Here is a 13,492-nt window from a genome sequence, read left to right on the forward strand (position 1 = left end):
CATCGCACTAGTATTGCTTGAAATCCCCCCTTGATAACCACAATTGTCATAATAGATGCCAAGAACTTTTTTCATGACCTAAAAAACATGTTCGTTTCGATGCCGGGTATCTACATAATATGACATAACTACTCGAACTCCCCATGTGTGTTAACTCATCGATAGTCTCTCCCCTGTACTTAGCGATACTTTACAACATTTGAGGCAACAGTCGTTAAGTATGAAGCAAATGCAAAGCTCGTGCGAAACGCCGCGCAATTCTGTGTTGTTTTCTCGTAATATCCACCATGCGTCGTCGTCGTCTCTTCGTGCACCCTATTCGAGTCGTCCCAAGCCGCGAGAGACCCCCAAGATGTAATTTTAGCAGTGTAGTTGACCTTAACGATCCCCTCATGAACCTTGAAGACGAGTCCGGTTCTCGAGCTAGCCAGTTGGCTTCGCTTCGGTTAATGCAGAGGATCGCTATCGTTGCGGTGGCCCGGATCTGGTTTAAGACACAGCGGAGCATCTCTAGGTATGCTTACTGTCGGGCTCATCCGTTGGAAAGGAAATTCAACTAGTCCTTACAGGAGAGTCCGAATTCCAAGAGTCCACCAACGGCCCAAGATTTGGTCTGCTCTCCGAAACTGACGGGCGTACGACGCATACCCCCATAGGATATAAAGCTAGGCGTCTTAGGTTTCTATGGTCGTGTCGACTGCTTATCCTCTCAAGAGTAAGGGAGGTTCGACTCGCTCTTGTGCCCCGGCTGCGTGGGCTCGATGTCTTTGATGGGGTGCAACATCATTGGCGGCAAGCAAGGTCTTCCGTACATCTCTTCCCATTCGGCCCCGCCTATGTTCGTGTCTTCCCAGCCCATGAAATTGAGATAGAGTCGCTGTGGCGGGTTTGCGCGATAGTACCAAGTGCTTCCGCGGTACCTAGCCTCTCGTCCCCAGCCCATGGCAGAGCCAATATTTCCGCTTTCGCCTTTGGGGCCACCGTTGAACCACCTGGCGAGATCTTTGCCTTGCCAAGGCCTATCAAAGAACACGGGCATCGGGACATAGACTGCCTTGAGACCATGGAGGAGTGCGATTGTCTGCGTGACCATCTCGGAGGAAATATGGTTTCCGCGGATATTCTCGACATGCATGATGTCGAGGAGCCGTTTGGACACCCTAGAGTGAGTGATGATGGTTGCTCTCCTCGGCAGATCTAGGGTGGCGTGGGTGGAATCATTAAATCCCCAGAGCTCGTTGCCGCTGATCCAGGAGCTATTCATCGGGTTGAAGATAGGAGCAACAGTGATGAGGTCTGCCTCCTCCCCAACGCCCCATTGGTAGTCGTCATCCTCGGGATTCGCGACCGGAGGCTTCGGCCCGACGGGATTGACAAAAGGCAGCTGGGGAGGCCCCCAGACCGTATCCTTGCCCGATACGCGCTCGACCTCCTTCCGAAATTTGGAGTCGTAGTCACCGTGGACGGACGGGATATAGTAGCGCTCGTTCCGCTCCCATAGCCCCCGCCGGGGCTGGCGCTTCGCAAAGGACGCCAATTTCTCGACAAAATCGTAATGATGGCCGGTGACTCTCGCGTCGATCTCCCAGTTCCAGATGTAGTCGAACTCGGGGAACTCCTGAGCAAACTTCTGAACCGACAGCCACTGCGAGACATGCACAGTCGCCTTCTTAGGGTCAATCTTAGGGTACATGCTTTGCGTGGCTTCGTCATTCCAGAGGATAGCGATGCCCCGAAACTCCGGAGGTACATTCCTCGCTAGCACATACTGGTAGGTCTCTTCATCCTCCCAGATAGCTAGGGATGTATCCTTAACGTGGACAAACAAGAACACTTGGTACAGGCCGCCAGTACGCAGCGAAAGTTCAGTGATCAGAGCCCGGATTACCTGCATATCATTGTCGCTATATTCCTTCCCGGTGTACGTCCGTAGCAGAAGTGCCGTTCTCGCTTCGGGCCTGACGATCTTTTTTGAGTTGCCAGATTTGGGCTGTTCAGCGCTGTCCCGCTTTCGCAAGGTTGGACTCGCCCTTTTCGAATCGTCGATTTGCCACGGCGATTCTACAGGGCCGGACTTTTTCGTAACGTCACCACCTGACATCGCGGGGCGGGTTGAATTTTGGCGCGGATAGATCGAAGTAAGGTAAGGGTTCGGATGTCCCTTCATATCGAACCGGGCCTTGTTCTTGTAGGCGCACTTGTCCTGTAGCTCACCCCAGCGGGTGCTGTCCCAGTCGACTGACGAAGCCGAGGTGTCGTTGTCCGATTGGTAGCCGTATATACCCAGCCGCGTCGCACGCTCGTAGCACAAGTTTCCATCCATACCGAGGAGACTGTAGCTGCCAAATCCAGGCTCGGGGAAATCTTTGGGCTGTCCCTTGAAAACCATAATATCCTGGGGTAGTACGCCACCGGGGCCTTCACAAGGCACATGCTCGGCCTTCTCGGCGAGCCAGGCCTCGCCGTTGTACGTGGGATAAGGGTTGTAGACGTAGGGGTAGTGATCGCTATAATATACCTTCTCCTCAGAAGGCTTCAAATGCGAATCGATAGTGAGACGTTGATTTTTTCTCGTCCCCAGCGTGTAGAGCGTCTGCCCGAATAGGGCGTCGGCACCAGGCTTCCTGCGGAGCCGTTAGTATGTCGGATAGGAAAGTAGCGAGAGCAGACCTACTTTGCTAGTGCCTCGTATTCTTTATTAAATTTAGCACGTAGGTCCTCTTCCCTTTGCTCGTCCTCGTCCTTCTTTTTCTTTTCCTCCTCATCTTCCTCATCCTCTTCGTGGGTAGAGGCTGCACCTTTGCTGTCGGGGTGCCGGTTGCGCTGGTCGCCGGCGGGCTCGACGGGGACTACGGGAGGTAGAGGTAAGGGAGGTAGAGGAGCTATGGGGGCGTTTGGAGGCGCAAGTTCAGGTGCTTTCTTGCCTTCGGCGTCGCCCTGGAGCGGAACACGCGCCGGCGCGGGGTTTCCGCCAGACCACTGGGTAGTTGGGGGAGCGGCGGATGCATGGAGTAGAAGCCAATAGAGGCTTGCGGCGGAGACTGCGATGAGTAGCAGGCCCCTCCGCCGCTGCAACAATCGACGAGGTTGGACTGCCAGCATGATGCCGAATTGATGGGGTGCTCGACGTGGTATTTGAACAGAGGTAGAGAGGCAGATGCGATTGGTCGGGATCGCCACAGGTTCACGGACGACCGATAATCTGGACCATGGCGAGAAACGGACCGGCAAGTATCGGGTTGGGCAGGGTTTCGGCCTCGTATAAAGACGGTAGAGGTTAGAATGGCTAGGTGTTATAGAGTATCGCAGGGTCGGCTCGAAAATGAGGACAAATCAGAGGCAAATCGCTTAGGACGCTGGGTGATAACTCGGTCGACGGCCGCATGCCCCGATGATGGCGTACTATCGTAATGCCCGACGAAACGCAGGCTTAGCCGTAGCTTATCGCGGATAGTTTCTCCTGTAAACGCGAGAGCGGGTTATGGTTAAAAATAAAAATAAAAATAAAACCCAAGCCAAGGAGCGTACTGGTTCGACGGAGAGGTGGGTATCCGACCGGATAAAGAAGGGGATTACGACGACTGGATCGCAGGGCGAGATGTGAAAAGGTGGCAGGAAGCCTTGCACGTGTACGTGTGTGCGCGTAGCAGGATGCGGTGATCGACGAAGCACAGGTAAAAAACATAGGAAAAGATCGACTGCCCAGTCTTCAGAGAAGAAGGGAGGAGGAGAAGCGGAAGAAGGGGAAGAGGAGAAAAAAAAAATCAAGGGAACTGGGGAACGCAATCTCGCGATGTCTTGGCCGAGGCGATCAACACCAGAGCAGATGCAGGCGGGATAAGGGAAATTATTAAAATTAGGACCCTTCCCGCCTGGTCTGGTCCGTGGACCCTGTGCCGATTTCAGCAGATCAGGGAGAAAGAGGGATGGGACGCCGAAGTCTAATACCGAGCCCGGCCAGGCATTACTTTAGGGTTGGCGGCAGCAGCAACAGCATCAGCAGCAGCAGCAGCGGGAGGCGCGTACTACGAACCGACTCAGGTGCGCCTCGATAGCAGTTGCGCTCCGACAGCAATTGCGCCCGTGCTCATATCAGACCCAGCGGAGTAGGATGATATGGATTTATTGTCCACGACCGGGCCTGCCAAGGGGGGCTTGTTGAGCTGGCTCGAGGGACCGCACTCTCTCCCTCTCCCTCTCCTTCTCCCTCCCTCTCTCTCCTGCCGCCGAGGAAAGCGACAGTGGGTACGGTGGTACGTCACCATTAGGGCGCATGAGGTGCTTTGGGTGCTTTGAGGAAGTTGCCAGGCCCGTGCCGGGGTGGGACAAGACCGGGGTGTACTGCGTAAGTGCAAGAAGGTGCTATGCTATGCTACCTATCAGACGGCTCTGCTCATACCTGACCTACCCTAGGTGCCGAAGGTAGAGGTGCCTAGGTAGGTACCTCCTCTATCTGTTGCCTTGCGGTACCGTGCCGTATCCTCCTCCGGCACTGACGTCGCGCGTCGATTACTCACAGGTACTTTCGCCACAGAGAGAGAAAGAGGGAGAGACACGATCTCGACGCAGGGGAATGGTGGGTGGGGTATACCTGTATCGGCAACGCAATAGAGTGTGTCATCCCATCCCGTCCCTCGACGGATAGTCTCTTATAGTAGGTACCTCTCTGCGCGTGTTGGCATCTCATATTGCTGCTGCTGCTGCTGCTGCTGCTACTACTAAAGGTAGGTACTAATACTACTCATATACTGCTGCCGCTAACTAACACAATGTCCCTCCCGAGATCGACTCAGTTCCGTAGCGCCGTGGCGAACAGGTAACCTGCTCATATGAGAGGTAGGTAGCTACCTGTTAAATTCGTCTGCCCAGCCCAAAACAAGGTCCCGATAATACCAGGTAGGTATGCCGCAGGGGAGCGGGGGTCCTCCTATCGCCTCTTGCTAACCCAGGGATGGGTTACTGTAGTGCTACGTAGCAGCATGCACTGCGACTCGGCGTCGTGTGTCTCGGCTCGGCTGCAATTTGCGGTGTAGCCACATGTAGCTATTGCGCGATACCTACAGACCCTACAGCGCCGTTTCACAGGTGGCCAGTGGGATCGAGAGATCTCCGTCGCTCACGGCAAATCCCCCTTTATCTGCGCTACCACCCTGATGAAATCGCGAGAGGCACGGGGTAATGCACACGTCCAATATCGGAATCCCGTCTCGCATCCCCTTAATGTATAAACATGTAGCCTACGCCCACGCCGTGTTTTGCTTTCCCAACGCCGGAATGCCGTCTACCAAGGGGGGGCGACGCGCACTCCCTTTATACAGAACACGCACATACCAGGATCGGCGGAACAGCCAGTCCTTTGGACATCTAGTCTGCCCGACTCGACTCGCCGTCCCTCGACTCGCGGCGAGACTTAGACAACTGCCGGTTACCTATGTCCTGACGGAGAAACCAGCCCCCGTTTCGGCGACAGTGGTGCGATGCAGCTCACCCTGTCTACATGACACAGACGCAGACGAGCGAGACGAGAATCGCTTACATTCATACGGTACCAGTTCGGTGTAGGTCAAGCCATATCGGCAGGCATCTTTGCGTCTTTTATCTCACTGCCCCCGTCCTGTGCCACATGTGGAGAGGTTGAAGGGTGATGGATAGAAGGATGGACAAATGACTTTAGCACCGTCGCATTTCATCCCATCTCAATCGAAAGGATCATTAAGAGTGCCGTTATATGCTACGGGTGGAGGAGGCCGCAACCTCCTACCTATCTGGATTTCGGGCTCGCAATTCCTGTCGCTTAGCACAGGCGTTGCCGGTTCCCTCTGCAAGCTAGGTAGACAGACTTCCCGGCGTCGCCCGGGGCGGGGTCCGAAGACCCTCTCTACCCCTCAAACACAAAAAGGGGGGGGGGGAATCGAACGGGAGGGCGATCTAAAACAATGCTAGAAGAAGAAAAAAAGGGAGGGGATAACAGTGAAACCAAACAGAACAGAACAAACCGGGCATCGTCGAGAAGGGGGGGGAGGGGGGGCGGAAATAGACGTTACTCAACGGACCCAATCTGACACATGGGATAGGGCGGCTTTGCGACGCAGCCACCCGATCTGCACTTCGCTCTACGCCATCCCAACCCCGTCGACGCCACCTAATCCTCCCCCTCCCCCATCCCCCTTCCCCTTCCCCTCCCCTTGCGTCGGGACGCCGGCCAGCGACCCACGAACGCGTGCGCGCGCGAGCCCACGCATGTCGGGGAATCGTCATCGTGCAGCGCTGCGGCACAGTCCCTATGTACGTGCCTACCTACGCATGCGCGCACGCGGCGACAACGGTTGGCCCGAGCCGGTGGTCAGACCGATGACTGAGGTCTGCGTTTGGCTGTCGCATTCCGAGCACGAGAGCAAGAGGGGAAAAGGAGGTAGGTAGGTGTCTATCTCTGCTTCGCATTCCGTATGCATCGGAGATGAGGAGCGGGAGAACGTATCCTCTTCCGACTAGTGCCACCTACCTACGGTAAGGAGTGCGTAGGGAGGTAGGCCGAGGCCCTGACACTGCGCTAGGACAGCAATGCCGCCATGCATCAGGATATAGGTAGGTACCCTCGGGAACCATGTCGCCTTTCCACGGGGCGGGTGAGGATGTCCGCGTACTACGCGCACGCGGCAGAGGCGAGAAGCGGCTGTGTCTGACGGCGTTGCAAACTGCACGCACTCTGCTGGCTGCGTCCGCATACCTGAGGTACGTCCGTATATGCACGGTACCTGTTACGACCCTTCCCAACGACAAGAAGATCGCATGATGGGGGACAGTGTAGCGTATACCTCCATATGGGCCGACCAGGCGTTATCAGAATCACACCTCATCACGTTTTTTCTCTCTCTTTTTTCGTATTTCGGGATAGGTACGAAGTGCTTAGTCGCTGCGTAAGTTGCTTAAAAAAGCTCGCGACCCTGACGTATAAGCGTACGCCGTATTGTCGGACAATAGGAGTAATACGCCTATATAAGGGAGGAGGCAGGGGGTTGCCTTATACGATTATTACTCCACGCCCTCCCTCTCCACCTCCGCCTTGGCCCGATCATAAGTTATCAGAAGAGAGCGTAATATACACTCGCCAAACCATGACCCCTATGCCGCCCTCGGGACGAGAACCTTAGAGGTACCTACTCTACCCACCGCCACCACCACCACCCCTTCGCGTACTTACCCAGCCTCACACCCCCCCCTCTCCCTCGCTCGACCGACGCCCGCAGACTCAGGCCCTTCTAGAACTCCCAGCCGGGACCGGCTAAGTCCTCTCCGGAGCAGCCTCGCCCGTCCACACCCACACCCACACACACTCTCTCTGCTCAAGCAGTGCGCCCACACGAACCCCCAAACAACCGGACGTAACGCACGCGGACACCCACACCCACGCGGACCTTTCCCCCCCGGGCCGGAATACCACCGCATCCGCCCGTCGATGCGACCGCGCCCGCTGCCGCCGCCGCCGCCGCACAACCCACACAGACCTCGCACCTTCGACGTAAGATGCGCGCGAGGTAGGTATGCGGCAGCGTCGGCTCAGGTCAAGATGGGTAGGTAACGTTTAAATAGGTAGACAGAGGTAGGCAGGGACCTCGTAGAAGCAGAGAGTACAGTTACTAGCAGATAGCCATGGCCTCTTGAGAAATAAGAGTATACTACCGACTAGATACAGGTGTCCCAAGATATAGGTAGGTAGTAGGTAGCGCCTAGCATACTGTCCTCGACGGAGCACACAAATCGGCGTTGGAGATCATCAGTATTGGTATGTTCTTGTATTGTTCGAGTAGCTCAACTACGGTAGTTACGACATTGTAAACGAGCGCCGCCAGAGTTAGCCCAGTTGTGCTGATCGCTCCCAAGGCCACCCTCCCTCCCTCCCCACTCCCTCATCGCGTCTACTCCATCCCTATCCTATCCCCCGGCCTGTTCTCCCCCCTTGTCCCAGCCTCTCACTCCCGAGACGACGTAGGCTACATCTATAATTATTCAACTCTGGTGTGGTATAGTTCGAGGCTCTCTCGCTCACACCCGATCACCATCTATCTGACCCCGATGACCAATACCGAATCGGCGAGGGGGAGAGGGATGTGACCCTTTCCCAATTATCAATATTATGATAACGGCAGCGCATCCGCTTCGCGGTTGCGGTGCTAATATGTAGGAGCAAAAAAAAAAAAAACAGATGACACCTCATCAAGGGGCATAACTAGACCAATATATGCGTATGGACCAAAAACCATCTCCGCGAGAAACGGTGACAGTTGAGAGACTCGCGGGTGGGCGGGCGTTTGTGTCCGGGGGTATATGCGAGAGTGGAAGAAGTGCATACGTTTCTCCCAGCACACGAAGATAAAGCCACAGAACGCCGATGCTGATAATTACATGCAGTCCAAGTGTCCACGTGACCCTGCTACGTTACGAGCGGGGTTCGTGGGGAGAAGAAGAAGAAGAAGTCGGTTTGGTGACATAGGAGAGTCGTTATAGTCGTCAGGCGACAAAGAAAAGGCAGAGAGGGGAAAGGGGGCCGGATGCGCATCAGGTTGGATCGGGTCGGCCCTACATCATGCCAAATCGCGTCATCCGCTTCTCCATTTTCGGTATCGGCCTCAGTCCGCCGCGGCCGAGAGCCTGGCCGGGAGCGAGGCGGTTTCCGGTCGGCAACCCGAACGGCTGGTTCAGAGGCCTTAGTTTCGAGCCGGGGCCGGCCGGAAGCCCTCCTCCCATCGCCATCGGCGGCGGCGCCGCCTGCCCGCTTGGCCGGGGGGACGGTTGCTGCGTTCGCGTATTCGGCGACGGTTGTTGGTGCTGTTGCATCCGTTGTGCGTCTCGTATCGCTGATTGTACCCGTCGCCAGGCGTCGCGTTCGCAATACGATTTGCCGTTTACGTCAAAGTATCCGTCACGAAGAACAACGCCGCAGTCGCCGCACCGGAAGCAGTGTGGGTGGTACTTGATCGACGATTCATCCTCGAGGTATTGTCCCTCGATGCCGCGGTTGCAGGTCCCGCAAAGGCTGCCATTGAGCTTGTGGTAGTGCTGCTCGCAGTACGGCTTGTCGTTCAATACGTAAAACGTGGCCGACGAGAACGGCTCCTGGCACGTCGTACATACGAAGCACGCCTTGTGGTAGCGGCCGGTCAACCGGCCATCCGCCGAAGAGATGGATTTGCCCGTAATGGGCTTACCACATCCCCTGCAATTGCCACGCGAGCGCGAAGGCTGACGGCTGTGCTGCGGTCTGACGCGCTCTGGCGGTGACCCGCTTCTCCCCTCCTGCACCGCGGGATCTCTCCGGTCGGCTTCGGAAGAGTCCGGGGTAAGCGGGGTTTTCACCGGCGGTCCCGATCGCAAGTCTGGCTCCCGGCCTGTCAGACTGACAGGATCTGGCCGACGAGTCTCTGGGGAAGGATGCCGGTGGCTGGGGTTAAGAGGCGACGGCGCCCTCTGGATCCGCGCCCTGTCCCCGAGTGAGGGCGGCTGCCCTTTGGTTTGCAGCGCACCCATAGAGGACTGCAGGTCGTCCAGTAAGGCGTCGACCCCCGACATATCGGACGGCTGCCGCACGCCCCCGCGAGACCCTACCGATCGTGCTGGGCTTGTGTTCGAACTCGCCTGGCTGGGAGGCTGCGACATATGACTATAACCTGAAGTGCTAGACGATTGCGATATGGAGGGCGAGTGATAAGGATTGTTGACGCCGAATTCCTCGTCCAGGTTGATAGGTATTGTGTTGCCATCTCTCGTTGGCGGGCGGACTAAACTTGATCGCGGAGGTGGCCGTAACGCTTCCTGCGGTCCAAACGACGGTCGCTGCGACCGTCTGGTGCTTATCCGATCCCCGGTACTGCTCGACATGCTCTGCAGTCGGTCCGGTCTGGGACCAGGGGCCGAAGGCACGCGCGCCGGGGCTTCGATTACTTCGTCGCTAGTTCTCACGAGCTTCTCGGGGAAAGTCTCGGATCGCTTTCCGAGGCCCAGCGGTTGCGGCTCGAAGTCGTCACTCTCTCTCTGTGGTGGGCCGAATCCCCCGTATCCGTTTTTCCGCGGTGCCCTAGGAGGGGCCATACCGCCGCTCCGATTCGACGAAGTCGAACCCGCGGTACCCGGTCTCTCCAGCGAGTATCCGACATGTAGCGAATCGTTGTTCGACTCAGAGCCAAAGTCCCTGCTGTTGTTCCGAGCGAAGGCCTCCTTCGCACCGGGTCTCCTATTCCCCTCGAACGGGCCCGGCGCGATGGTGTTCATCCTGGTCAAGAAATGTGACTGTTTGTTCGGGCTAGTACCGTAGGCAGACTCCCCTTCGGACGATCCCGAATCTCTAAACCCCCCATACCCCCCAGGTCGCCTTGGCGAGCCTGCTATCGCCGGTGCATAGTCATCGCCGCTAGGATCGGCGCCGAGCCGTCCAGCGGTCGGTGTCTGGGGCGAGATCGAATGCGATCCCGTGGAGGCGCTGACTGGCGTCAACTGATCCAACTTGAATGCGTTATCTGTTCTTTCATTAGCGCCTGCGATGGCAACAAGTGGAGAATTTGCTTACTTGCTGCCGACGTATCTACGGTAGGGGGCGCGCGGGTGAGCTTGTCAAAGACGCTCTGCTTAAGCGACGAGAACGTGCCGCCGAGAAGATCGGGCATAGGGGGAGACGCTGCTTCGACAATTAGAACCTGATTCAACTGGAAAAGAATTACGGGGAAATGCGTGGCGGGAATCACGAACGTTCTGCTGCCAGGACGGAGGCGTTGCACACATGCTCCCCCATCAATGAGATCTCGACTTGTGACCCGCAGTTCGAACATTTGATTGTCGGCATAAAAGCCGACTGTCGAGTGTCCGCCATCGCTGGTTTGTTAGTAGAAACGGTTCTTTAGGGTTCCGTCTCCCTTTTTTCTTTTTTTTCTTCTTTTCTACCCGTCTGCTAGTTGTCAGTCGGGGTTGGTCAAGCCGATTACACGCATCAGAAACTCGTGGCCCGATTCGTCTCTGACCGAAGCTTGGGGCACTATATGTTGACGATGTGGACAATCGTTGATTGGCGGGTGCCCCCCCTTTTTTTCTTCTTCGCCTGCTCTGGTTTATGCTGTGACTGACCGGGCAGACATCAATTTCCAGTCCAGGTGGTGGTGAAGGTGAAGAAGAAGAAGAAGAAGAGGAAGACGGGAAGCTCGAATCGATATTCTCCGTCCGGGGACTTGCGTCGGGAACCTAGGCAAGGCGCCGAGTGACAGGCTTCAATGGTGAAACTCGAGGCCTGGGAGAGGCGTGTTGTGCTTCAACAGGCGCGGGCGGTATTTCGAAACCGGGCGGGCTATAAGGTCGTTGGGCCTTACGATAGGGCGATAGGGTCGTATGTAATGTCGTCGCGCGAGGATGGCCGGTTAGACGGGCCTCGTCTCGAAGAGTATGAAGGGCAAAATGGACAATTGGCCGGGAGGGAAACCAGATCTGAAAAAGGGTTTCTCGACGACCGGGTGGGTTGCAAGCCTGGATGGAAAGGGTCAAGGCAAGGTCGGTGAGGAGGGGAGGGGGGGGGCTCGCAGATTTAGGCACTCTCTCCGCTATCAGTGTGTGTGTGTCTCTCTCCGTCAGTCTCACCTTTGCCCGCTCTCCTCGCGCTCTCTCCTCTCTCTCTCTCTCTCTCTCTTACACGCGCTCTTCCTTAGCCCAGCTCTCTGTTTCCTTGGAAGATGCGACCTGTGTCTCGAAAGAGTGGAGGGAGTTAATACGATCCCCTGTCGACCGGCCCCTGGTCCTGGCTGGGCTACACAATGCACGGGCAGCCAGTGACAGCGATTCATGGGAGACCCTGGTTCGCCGGCCTTGTCAATCATGTCCCAAAAGGGGGAGAGGTACCTAGCCATCATCGCCCAGATAGTGCATGCCTCCATACTCCGTGCATGCAACCCATTCCCTCCCAGTTCGAATGCAGAGAGGTACGCGATGGGCGCTCGAGGGGGAGGGGGGCCTGCACGCACCGAGATGCCCTGTCTAGGCGCGGGCGGAGGTACCTGATACTGCTGCCCTGTACGTACGGATACCTGTCTTGATCACTGGGCGCACGCGCTACGTTAGGCTACGTTAGGTACCTTCTCATCCGCCTAACCACCTGGCTTGGAGTACCGAATGTACGTGTACATACAGACCTGCCTATAAACATGAATCGGATGCTAGCACCTTAAGGCGGGACCTACTTAGGTACTCAGGTACCTAGAAAGTTATGTACGTGTAGGGGTGGGCACACACACACATATGTCGCTATTACATTAGGTAGGTATATTGACCGCCCTAACGGTATCGCATAGGGAGCCAACGCTATGGATGATGCATCTCGCTGACGAGAATTGGGGGGGACGAGGACATTATTGGTCTCTGCATCACCTATGTATGCGCCTTCTATCGAGCCTTAAAGGGGGGGGGGGGCCTCGCCGTGTCATCGAGACAGCCCGTATTATCTTTGTAGTATATGTGAGGTCGCCGGTTGACTCGAGAACGGATTTTATTTTAGAAATTCGATACGTGTTGGCCGGCCTCGATGTCCATTGTTTCTACGTGCTGACACTCCTGTCGGTGCTGTGTCAGGTATACATACGGCTGGGTATGTGCGCAATATGTGTAGGCCGCAGCCGTGTGTGAGAATGGGGAGGCTATGCCGAATTCTACAGGAGGATCTGGGGAACTCAAGGCAAAACATTGGTGTTTCTCGCAACCCTTCCCCAAATATGGCAGCTCTTCACACGCGCGCACACCCCTGGTTGGTTCGGCGCAAAGTCCCGTGACGATTCAATTGCCCGTCCGCCAAACCCGGGCAGAGAAACAAACGCCCCGATGCAGAGCCCGGCCATCAATCTGAATCGGCAGGATGCTCTTCTGCGCCCTGGCTCGCGACTGTTTCGTGCCAACAATAGACATTCCAGAACGGTTCGGCAGTGGTGAAAGGATTACGGGGCAGCCGGTCTGAGGTCTCTGACAACCTCCTCGGCGGCATCCTGCCTACTTCGGATTCAGCTTCGTCGCGGTCCCCCTTCCTGACGGTAGCATTGCGCGCGCAGCTTACCTACATACCTGTATGTCGCGGACCCGAGATAGAACTCTGAGACACAGATACCTGTAATAGATAGACACCTAATATTGCCCACGTCCTAACCTACCTTACCTTAGGTACCTACCTGGTAGGCAGTCCTGAGGAAGGCTGGGCGAGCTGGGTACAGTCGTGGAGGCGTCGATACCGGAGGACGCATCTGCATACCTACCTACATACATACAGATATATATACATGCATACACGTACATATATACATGCTTGCATGCATGCACGCATGCATTATGAGCCTGGGAGGCTCGCACTATTGCCATGCACATATGTTAGGCAGGTCGGGTACCCAACGGAGTAGTGCCCCGTGCTGCTACGCGTGCCCGACGGAGCCGCCCATGTGCGCTAGAAATACAGAAATGAAACAGAAGAACGGAAGAA

General features: G+C 56.2%; 2 protein-coding genes across 2 annotated transcripts; both read right to left on the reverse strand.

The window, feature by feature from the left end:
* Positions 1–608: 608 nt before the first annotated feature.
* GGS23DRAFT_242163 (uncharacterized protein) lies at positions 609–3,266 on the reverse strand. Its single transcript, XM_051512180.1, has 2 exons — positions 2,675–3,266; positions 609–2,624 (listed from the first exon to the last, which is right to left on the reverse strand). The coding sequence occupies exons 1-2, from the start codon at positions 3,100–3,102 to the stop codon at positions 710–712; spliced, it is 2,343 nt and encodes a 780-aa protein (XP_051368978.1). The 5' UTR covers positions 3,103–3,266; the 3' UTR covers positions 609–709.
* Positions 3,267–8,577: 5,311 nt separating this feature from the next.
* Positions 8,578–11,022, reverse strand: GGS23DRAFT_614106 (uncharacterized protein; the record flags this gene model as incomplete). The annotated part of the gene is made up of 3 exons (XM_051520621.1): positions 10,741–11,022; positions 10,562–10,669; positions 8,578–10,511 (listed from the first exon to the last, which is right to left on the reverse strand). Exons 1-3 carry the CDS (start codon positions 10,859–10,861, stop codon positions 8,578–8,580), a joined length of 2,163 nt encoding a protein of 720 aa, XP_051368979.1. The 5' UTR covers positions 10,862–11,022.
* Positions 11,023–13,492: the final 2,470 nt, after the last annotated feature.

Source organism: Durotheca rogersii (genome assembly GCF_024521655.1).
Source record: "Durotheca rogersii strain YMJ 92031201 chromosome Unknown GGS23scaffold_25, whole genome shotgun sequence".
NCBI classification, from domain to species: Eukaryota; Fungi; Ascomycota; class Sordariomycetes; order Xylariales; family Xylariaceae; genus Durotheca; species Durotheca rogersii.

What these genes read in the sequence shown, in the direction of transcription:
- GGS23DRAFT_242163 (XM_051512180.1), bottom strand. Translation starts at nt 3,102, where the DNA reads ATGCTGGCAGTCCAACCTCGTCGATTGTTGCAGCGGCGGAGGGGCCTG. An exon ending in GAATACGAGGCACTAGCAAA is followed by an intron (nt 2,625 to 2,674) that starts GTAGGTCTGCTC and finishes ACGGCTCCGCAG; the next exon opens with GAAGCCTGGTGCCGACGCCC.